Here is a 10,689-nt window from a genome sequence, read left to right on the forward strand (position 1 = left end):
CATCCATCAACTCCTCCTGATTTAAACCACAGCTACTGGCCACCTGCTCTACGTCAAACTTATTTGTAATCAAATAATACTTAATAAATGCACCAGCTACTCTTACTACTACTACCACTGTCACTGTGAATAACAGCTGACCATCACTGAGTGCCTGCTATGGGCCCGACACCATGCGAAGGCCGCTTCATGCACGTGATCTCATTTACTCCATCCTGCCACAAACTTGGGGAGCAGCTACTATCTTTGCCCATTTTACAGAGACTTAACCAGGTTAAATATGTTACCTAAAATCACTTAGGAAGTAAAGAGCAGAAGCTGTTTCAAACCCAGATCGATCTGATTCCAAAGTCCATACTCTTAACCACTAGCCTACATTTTTCAACCAGTTATTATATCAAAGATATAAGATATTTTTTGTCAAAGTAGAAGATGACTATTAACAGATGTTTTTGTCAGTTCTATTAACACTCGGGTACGTATTAAAACACACAGATGAGGGGAGCCTGGGTAGTTCAGTCGGTTAAGCATCTGACTCTTGGTTTTGGCTCAGGTAATGATCTCAGTGTCGTGAAATCAAGTCCCACATCAGGCTCTAAGCTCAGCAGGGAGTCTGCTTGAGATTCTCTCTCCCTCTTTCCCTCTCTCCCTCTACCATTCTCACTTTCTCCCTATCCCTCCCTCTCTTGCTTATAAATAAATAAATCTTCAAAAAAAAAGTAACAAAAAAGAACACGGTACATACGAGACTCAGGGAAAAAACTGTGTGGCTGATCTCCACGAGGTTTTTCTGGCCGAGGCTCCAGCAGGACCATCTGACCGTGGGCGGGCAGCCGGCTTCCCACAGGATCCAGCCTGACTGTACACTCCAGGCCAGCCGTCCTCTCGTAATCAAATCTGAGGAGGTTCTTATCAATGGCTGGGGAAAGGCCATAGAATTTAGACACCTCCAGGACATTGTTACTCCTACGGATGATGTTACAGTCTGGTTCGAGGAGATAGACCGGCAGGATAAAGGTTTCTGTGAAGGTATCTGTCTCAGTAAATCTGTGGAGAGAACAAAGGCGATGTTTACCAGAGCTCAGGTACACTTCCGGTATCTAAAGACTGACTTTATAAAATGCGCATATGGGGTAGAGTTTGGATTTTGTTATATACTCTACTCCCAATCTCTGTTCTCTTCCTTTCTTCTCCTTATCTTGGAGTCAACTCCTTTATCTGCCATCTCCCTCCCCAGTGAGCTTTCTTTCCACACTTCTCTCAAACCCATCATCCACGTTGATATGTAATGATGGCTGGGAGCTCAGAATCTCACTTCTGGCACATCTGTCATTTGAGTAGCAAGCTTGTGTAATTTATGGATCGGGTTTTAATTCAGGAGTGAAAGGATGAGGAGTTTCTGAAGCATCAACACCTTTCTGCGCTTCAGAAACCTATGAGAGACGTTGTAAATTCCACTTTACAGAGGGGGAATCTGAGGCAGAGGCCAAGTAGCTCGCCAAAGGAGCTGAGGGGGAGGTGAGAGGGGAATAAGCATGTTCTCTGATTTTCTGCCTCCAACTCTAAATATTTTCTTTCGAATGTCCTCCAGCAGCTGCTTTGACTGAGCCCTGCTTGCCTTCTCCACTATCCTGTCCCTTGGAAACTCAAGGAAGAAGTGGAGAAGCCAGAACTACCAGCTTTTCCAGCCTTCCAGGCAAGCTGTCCAAAGTTAGTTTTTTAACTCTACAGCCTTAGAAAGATCAAACAGGGGCGCCTGGGTGGCTCAGTGGTTTAAGCCGCTGCCTTCGGCTCAGGTCATGATCTCAGGGTCCTGGGATCGAGTCCCACATCGGGCTCTCTGCTCAGCAGGGAGCCTGCTTCCCTCCCTCTCTCTGCCTGCCTCTCTGTCTACTTGTGATCTCTGTCAAATAAATAAATAAAATCTTTAAAAAAAAAAAAAGAAAGAAAGAAAGATCAAACAGCCCTGTGTGCTGGTGATATAGAATCTTTGGGTACTATTTCATTTTTTGAGCACAGCATTGTGTTTAAGCCTCTCTTTCAGCCCTTGTTCACATTACAGTTATCTACCATATTTTGCATCAGATTACGAACACCAAAAATCCATGAATCTTCATCCTTGTGTTTCCTATGCCCAGCATTGGGCCTTGAGTTATAGTAGGTGATTATAAGTGTCTATAGAACGATTCAACATGCTAGCGTCTTCTACAAAACTCTTTGCAATAGTACTGTGGTACTTAAGGGAAATTCACACTAAGATATTTTAGCCAGATATTCATAACAGCCATAAAACCAAGTAAAAATCTATCTAAAACCCTACTCCAGGGGTGGCTCAGTCAGTTAAGCATCTGCCTTTCGGCTCAGATCATGTTCCCAGGGTCCTGGCATTGAGCCCCGCGTCAGGCTCTCCCCTCATCAGGGAGCCTGCTTCTCCCTCGGCCTCTGCCTGCCTCTCCTCCTGTTGTGCTCTCTCCCTATCAAATAAATCAATAAAATCTTAAAAAAAAAACCTACTCCACTTACTGCATTGTCAGTTACCTCTATGAAGTGAGCAATACCATAACCATGAACTTAATTTTTTTTTAAAGATTTATTTACTTATTCATTTGACAGAGAGAGATCACAAGTAGGAAGAGAGGCAGGCAGAGAGAGAAGGGGAAGCAGGCTCCCTGCTGAGCAGAGAGCCCAATGCGGGGCTTGATCCCAGGACCCTGAGATCATGACCTGAGCCGAAGGCAGAGGCTTTAACCCTCTGAGCCACCCAGGAGCCCCTGAACTTAATTTTTAAGCTAATTTTTACTGAGATGAAATTTACCTTTTTAAAGTATACAACTCAGTGGTTTTTAGTATATTCACAAGGTGGTGCAACCATCACAACCACCTAATTCCAGAACGTTTTTATCTCCACAGAAAGAAATCCATACCCGTTAGTGATCACTCCCCATTTGCCCTTCCTCCAGCCCCCGGCAACCACTAATCTGTTTTCTGCGTTTTATGGATTTGCCTTTTCTAGAAAAGGTATGTGACCTTTTGTGTCTGGTGTGTTTCATTTCACATGATGGTCTCAAGGTTCGCCCATGTTACAGCCTACATCAGTACTTCATCTGCTGAGTAATATTCCATTGTATGGATACACCACATTTTGCTCACACATTCATCAGTTGGGTTATTTCAACTTTTTAGCTATTATGAATGATGCCAAAATGAGGATCCGTGTGCAAGTTTTGGGGGAAATAAAGTTTTTTATTTCTCTTACACATATATTTAAGAGTAGAATTCCTGGCTCACACAGTCACTCTGTACTTAACTTTATAGCTGATTATTTAAACATTTTTATCATTTAATATGCTTATGATTAGAAGACATACTTCTTATTAACTGAGCAGCTGATAATCAAAATAAAGACTATCATTCAATTTTGGAATATATTTTCTGAGTTCTTTTTAAGAATTTGTATTTCATAATTTTAATTTTCCATCATAAGCAGGAAGGTAGAGCACCAGAGTGACCTGTACAAGAACTCTACAGGGGAACAGGACAGAAGCTTTCCAAGAAAAGCTCCCAGGAAGATGATACAAATAAAGATGATTGAAAGTCGACAACAATTCTTGCCTCACCTACTTAGGTCCCCAATTTCTATTGATTGTTTGGGATCTAGCAACTAGCCTCAAGATAACATCAATCTATAGAAAAATCCTGAAGAAGTACACAGAATGGTTATGTGTGCTGCTTACCTGTAAAGTCTAAGCTTCACTGTGTCTTCATCAAGAATCGGGCAACCATTATGAATATACTTTACTTCATTGGGAAGGAAATGGCAGTCAAAGACCTAGTTCACATGAAGAAATGGATAAATATTTGTGAAAAAAATTGGTACAAGATTAGATGTTTCTGGCAGTAGAGTACTGCCTGGGGAAACCATGGTCTGTTAGAGGGGTGGGTCTGCGTGTGTATGTGTGTGCATACGCGTGTCCATGTTGTAACCACCACCATCTCTGCCAGCCCCTGTGCCTGCTCCCAGCCTGCTTCTATAGGTGTGTTTTATTTTAAGAATATCTAAACCATGGGGTGCCTGGGTGGCTCAGTGGGTTAAGCCTCTGCCTTCGGCTCTGGTCATGATCTTAGGGTCCTGGGATCTATCCCTGCATCGGGCTCTCTGCTCAGCGGGGAACCTGCTTCCCGCTCTCTCTCTGCCTGCCTCTCCGCCTACTTGTGATCTCTCTCTCTGTCAAATAAATAAATAAAATCTTAAAAAAAAAAAAAAGAATATCCAAACCATGATAATCCAAACAGATCAAGCAGATATATTAAGGAGTAATTATCTCTTAAAATGATTCTGTTTACAGTCTCCAGTATATTTAAACTATGGTTCTATTTATCAAACTATAATATACCCACACCCTTCAGGGATTCATAGCAATGGAGTCCTACCTGTGCATATGCATGAAAAGGTACACATTGCCCCACACACAAACACACTGTATTAATTATATATCTTTTTCTTTTCCTTTCTTTCTTTCTTTTCCAAATAGCATTTTTATATTCAAAAATGAAGCCACAGGCTATGGACACTGTTGTGGTTGATCAGAGCCAAACGTGGCCCCGAATTGCTTCTCATATAATTGCAAAAGACTGCTTTACTGGTTACTAACAGCAGAAATGGTTGATGAGGGGGCGTGGGTGGTTAAGCGCCTGCCTTCAGCTTGGGTTGTGATCCCCAGGTCCTAGGATCAAGTCCCACCTGGGGTTCCCTGCTCAGCGGGGAGCCTGATTCTCCCTCTACCTCTCTCCCTCCCTGGCCCCCCTCTGCTCATGCACTTTCCTCTCTCAAATAAATAAACAAGATCTTTTTTAAAAGTGGTTGATGAGACCAATAGCAAGCTAAAGGTAATTTCTTCCACCCAAATAAAATTATAATTAACCGAATCACCTCACTCAGAACTATTAAGGAAATTGTACCGTTGTATTTTGGGAACTCTCTTTTTTGGGGGTGGGAGGGGACTCTAATTCTTAAAAGAAGAATTTTCTCTCCCAACCACACCATGACTCTCATTCTGCCCAGCCTGACTTGGCAGAGTGTTAAGAAATACCCTTGAAGTAGTCGCATACCATAACTGTTGAGTTCATGGTGTTTAGCCTACATTTTGTCACAGTTTCAAACATTTACAGACAACATCATCCTCTCTAAGACTTTACTACTAATACAAATGATCTTCTTTTCCCACAGACATCATTGGTTCCTCTTTTTAATTGACAACAAAGAAGAAGATAAAGGAAAGACCTTCCCCATATCTTTAACAAATAGTCCTGGTGATAAAGAGACAATCTGGTTTGTTAAAAGAAACATCTGTTTTATGTTTCATAATATGTTTTCCTTTTATAAAAGGCGACAGCCATAATTGTCCATAAATTTACTAACTAAAACAAAGGAGAGCTAAATCCTTTTCTAATTACTGTCTAGCCTTGGTTTTTTCCACTTCAACTGCTTTTCAATTACAATTTATAATTAAATTGTCACACATTCCTAATTCATTACTCACTTTAATGACAGTATACTGGTTCAACCTAGAGATGTTTTCTTACGGCCATATTTCTGATTCAAAAAAGCAAGCTCAGCTCTAAACTGAGGTGATTTTCCACCCAAGAAATGTCTTGCTTTGAAACAGGTGTGAGAAGTGCTCTGTGTGAGGAAGTCTCGTCCTAAAACATGGGGAAAACATATTGCCACAGACCTTGTCTAATTGACTACATCAGGAGGGTTATCTAAACAGAAGGTACTGGTGTGCGCCAATGGAAATCCCTTTCCAAATATCCAATAGGAAAATGAACCTGTTGGTCCTAAGACAAACTTCAGTAATGAAATGAAAACACTAATTGAACAGATGTTAAACAAAACATTTTCTGTGCAAATAAAATCAAACTGTTCATTACACAGCAGGGTGTTGTTAATACAGTCATCTCACTAGAAATGGGTTCACATAAGCCTTGCTTTCAACTTCCTGGTAAGTGCTATTAAAGAATAATGCTCAGAAAAAAAAAAAAGAATAATGCTCAGGCTTTGTGTGTATGCGCGCGCATTCAGCTATGTTTAATTTCAAAAACACCATAAGAAATCAAGCCTTGGGAGGGTTGCATTAAAAATAGGCACATAATCCCCCCCAATCCCCCCAAAAAAAGAAAAGAAAAAAAACAACAGACTTTATGTAGGAATCTGGTTTCTGTGTTGAAATTATCATACTGAAGTAGGAAGATCATCCAGGAGTTTGAGAAACAAAGTTTTCTGGATACATAGATTTCCTTCTGGTACAAATATCTGACAAAAAGGTAATGAAATGCCACAGCTCAATGGGTTCCTTTTCCACACAATAAATTTTAGAAGATACAAGTCACATATTTACTTTAGACCACACAAATCCATTTGAGATGCCATATTTACCTCCAGAAATGCGCTCACTGAACATTTTCTCATTTTAAAGCCACAGCACTTGAGGGGACAAGTTGGGACTTTTTTGGAGCCCCATCCCTGGCCTGCCTATTCAGACGTCCCTAAATCAGACAGGCATGCTGTTTCTGCTCCATATTCTTTCTAGCAACTGGATTTTTGTCTTAAAATCAGAGAAATTTTGGAATGGAATGGAGATGACTAGGAGATATCTTACAACTCTTGACCCCAAATAAGTGTTTTACCTGATTGTAGTCACTTAGATGCTCTTTCACTCTCTAGTATCTCAGAGACGGCCAGATGGCAAAGACCATTAAACATCACCAAAAATAAATAATGGAGACAATTCCACTACTTGTGGAGAAAGTACTACATATATGTTTATGAGCCATAGGCTATTTGGGACAGGGAGAGGATACTCCTCAGAGGCTGACTTAAGGAACAGTATATTCTCCCCAAATTACTTTCTAAGGAGGGAGAATCTGGTGAAGAACAGGGCTTTTGCTTTGCACGCTTAGGACCAGAGATAATAAACCAGGAAGAATTTTTTTTCTCTTCCCTCACAAAATATTCAACCTCACTTCTAAATAAATATTGAACACTTTTTAAAAATATATTGATTGGAAGGGGTACCAAATTATGAGTTCATTTCTCGATAAGGCACCCATATACATCCGTGCAGCCACGGACCCCAGTGTTCTAGGACTAGGGTCCTCTATTGCTCTCTAAAACTCCAAGGATTTGCTTTTAACAAACTGAGTCCTTGTAGTTAGGACTCCATGTTTCGTAGTTGAGCTTATTCATGTCACCTACTCATTGCCCTTAGTCATGTGGGATCTAGGTATGAGCCACCCCAGGTCTCTCTTCTTTCCCTGACTGTAAGTTCCAAACAACCAAACTTCCACTGGGCACCTGGGTGGCTTAGTCCCTTAAGCATCTGACTTAGGCTCAGGTCATGGTCTTGGAGTCCTGGAATGGACCCCAAGTCCAGCAGGTATTCTGCTTGCCCTTCCCCCTGCTCGTGCTCTCTCTCTCTCTTATAAACAAAATCTTAAAACACACGCACACACACTTTTGCAGTGCAAATGGTGTTGGGAGAAAGTATAAAGATGCTGCAAGTCCCAAACACTTGGGACTACAACCCCTTAGGAGCTGGGGCCATTACTGTATTCGGTTTGGAGGTGCCCATCAGAAGCTCTGACTGACAAAAGAAAATCTCGTGGGAAACTGGAGAGAGACATTTTGTTGCTGTCACATCAGGAATGCTCCCTAAGTAGAAAGCCACCACAGAGTTGTGATGTATTTCAGAATTGGCCTATCCTCTGAGAGTGGTAAATCAAACAGCTTGTAATAACCACTTGAGTTAGTATCTAAGTCTCCTTCCATTTGTCTCTACATCATCTAGTACCACTGTGGAGTAACTTCCTGGAATCAAAGTCTTTAGCCAAATGGAGAAGAAACTTAATGTTCACGGTTCACAAATAATGGTGCATGTTTCCAGAAGCAGCAGTAGCAGCCAGTGCAGAACATTCTCAAAATTGTCTGCATTGGGAGGAAGTTAAACCACAGTAGGGACGAGCTATAAAACCAGAACCAATTTCCTATTTTATATAGAGGTAAACTCCTACTTCAAGCAAGTACAATATATGATAATACAGACTTTTTCAACCCAATGACTTAGAAGGTAACTCTATTCTACTCTTAAAAGATAATCCTACAAAAGGATTGTGCCTATAATACTCTTAAATGATAAGGTCTCCAAGATTTTGACTAAAGGAACACATTTTCTACAGACATTTTTGAAGAAACAATGAATATTTAAAATGAAGTATTTTCACCTCTCCTTTCCATGTCTCTCCTCCCACTCCCCAGAATGTTCTAGTGATGGAAACAGATAAAAATGTCTTCACGTTTTACTTGTGCTATTCTGCAATCACAAGTGTAGCCTAAAACATATCTTGAAATCCTGATATCTTACCCAAAGGCACCCTGACTAGCAATGGATGAGCTCATTTGGGACAAGAATAATCCCATAAAGACTGATCATATCATACCACACAGGGCCTACTCCAACCTTTGAAAGGCTGTCCCATCCCTGTTTGGTTTCATTCTCTCCCTCTCTCTTTCTATCTCTCTCTCTCTCTCTCTCTCTCTCACACACACACACACACACACACACATACACACTCACATTCACACACATGACCGAATAGAAAAATCTCAGGAATGACCTACCTGTGGAGTGAGTTTCCCGACCCTTTGGGTCATTGGCTCGTTCATCACAACTTCCACTTTGCAAGCATCTTTCTCTTTGGGGATGGCAAACTTCAGGTCATCTCCCGACAGGAAGGCAGAGCTGCCCTTCATCACCCTGACCCCACGGTTAAGGCTGATGAAGGTGGGACTGGCCCAGCCTAGGAGCAGCAGCAGCAAAGCACTGGGCCCACCCCAGTTCAGAGAGCTCATGCTGTCAGGGGCCAACTCGGTTTGTCCACCGGTGAAATCCCTTCAACACAAGAGGGCTTCTGTTCTTCCTCCAGAGATGTTAGCTCATAGTCCAAGGGGCAGGGCAAGGGGTCCTGACGATGTGCCTCAAGATCTTAACATGTCCCTTTCATTTCAAACCCAGACAAGGAGGCTTTTCAGGCAATCCCAGGGCTTTTAATAAAACTCGCTGATCACTCCTGACAACACCGGCAAGATGAATGTGCCTCCCAAGTGCTTTTCTAATCCTGCAAATGAGGGGAGAGGTTGGAGGAAAGCGAGAGAGAGAGAGAAAGAGAGAGAGAGAGACCAAAAGGTTTGTGTGACTATTCAAAAGATCCCTGCTGGCAAAGGAATCTTTCAACCAGCCTATAATTTCAGCTAAATTAAAAACAAATAAACTAACTTGACCTCCAGGCCCATGTAAAAAGGCAGTGAAGCCATTTCACTACCCTGCTTGTAACTCCCACTTCCGGACTCAATGCTGCCCACCACCCCCCCGCCCCATGGGGATGTCACTTGTGTGGTCCCACAGGAGCCAACCAGCCTCACTCCCCAAGTACAGTGTCTGGTTGCCTGGGAGGTGAGCTCTGCTTCTGTTTCCTCATCTGTTAAATGAGGACCATAACCTAATCTGTAGAAGAGAGCTGACAGAATTATTTGCATGCTGTTTCAAACACTGATTAATTCTTAATCATCATGACCCAAATAAGAAACGAGCTTCATAATTTGTCCCATGAGCACAACTCTGACATTGCTGGGCAATGAAGACCCCTGAGAAACTCTTCAGTGGAAATTGGAGAACAGATATTTTTCTAAGTGAACATTTGGGGGGTTTGTTTTCACGTCAAAGGGACTAGGAATCAAGTCACATAGCTTGACTAGACACAGCTGACTCGGCGTATGCATACATGTTCATATTGTCTATGACACTAATTGTAACATAATGCATTGAATCTGCACAAATGAGATTTCTACTTTGTTTCTACTTTCACCACTAAGAATTTCAAGATTATTTCTCTGTGTTCCATAACAGAAATGACTCTGCCAAGTAAAACATATTGCAATAAATCCTTAGGTTCAGGCTAAGGTTGGGTGGACCGATGATGGTTTACTATGCCCATAGGAAGTCTTAACGTTTTAATGATTTCAACAAATTTCTGTACATAACCAAAGGATACTCAAATAAATGTTTGACCAAAGGGTGTACACAAAAAATCACCCATGTTCAATACATCAAGGGAGGGCTCATTCTCTTGTCATTGTTTGAAACCATTCACTTTTGAGGTAGTACATGACATCCGTCACCTGGTATCTAAGGGGGGGTGTACATTTTACAGAACATTTTTTTTTTTTTTTTATGGTGTCAATCTCCAACTAAAACAGTTCCCACACTCCCACTGATGGTGTTGTCCACAATCCGGCTGAATGAGGTTGGCTTATTTGGGCAGAAATGTAAACTTTGCTATTGAACCTTCACAACAAAGTCAAACCTGGTTTCCATTCATGTTTGACATCTAAGACCACTCAAGGGGGAAAAAAAAAAAAGGCAGCACATTCAGAAAGAAGAGCATGGCTAAGTGTTTCTCAAAATGGAGAGGTAAGGGAAAAAACTTTGCCTTCTGAGATTTTTAAAGAATTAAATCAACCTGTAAAGGCCGTAAGGACAGCAGGCTCTCCTGCACCCCTCTTCTCTCACTGTCACCTCCCTTCTCCTTTCCTGCTTTTTCCAAGATCCCCTGACTTTTTAACATGGGGAGCCT

The 10,689-nt window shown here is 41.7% G+C and overlaps 1 protein-coding gene across 1 annotated transcript in view; it reads right to left on the minus strand.

Moving 5' to 3' along the window:
* Positions 1-8,908, minus strand: part of LOC111156629 (FRAS1 related extracellular matrix 1) — a 146,792-nt gene extending 137,884 nt beyond the window's left edge. The window contains exons 1-3 of the mRNA XM_022517628.1: positions 8,678-8,908; positions 3,735-3,829; positions 746-1,047 (exon numbers count right to left, since the gene is read on the minus strand). Coding sequence (XP_022373336.1) covers positions 746-1,047; positions 3,735-3,829; positions 8,678-8,908 — 628 coding nt within the window. The remainder of the gene's footprint in view (positions 1-745; positions 1,048-3,734; positions 3,830-8,677) is intronic.
* Between the last annotated feature and the right edge of the window lie 1,781 nt (positions 8,909-10,689).

Source organism: Enhydra lutris, unplaced genomic scaffold (genome assembly GCF_002288905.1).
Source record: "Enhydra lutris kenyoni isolate GAN:26980312 unplaced genomic scaffold, ASM228890v2 scaffoldscaffold47, whole genome shotgun sequence".
Taxonomy (NCBI): domain Eukaryota; kingdom Metazoa; phylum Chordata; class Mammalia; order Carnivora; family Mustelidae; genus Enhydra; species Enhydra lutris.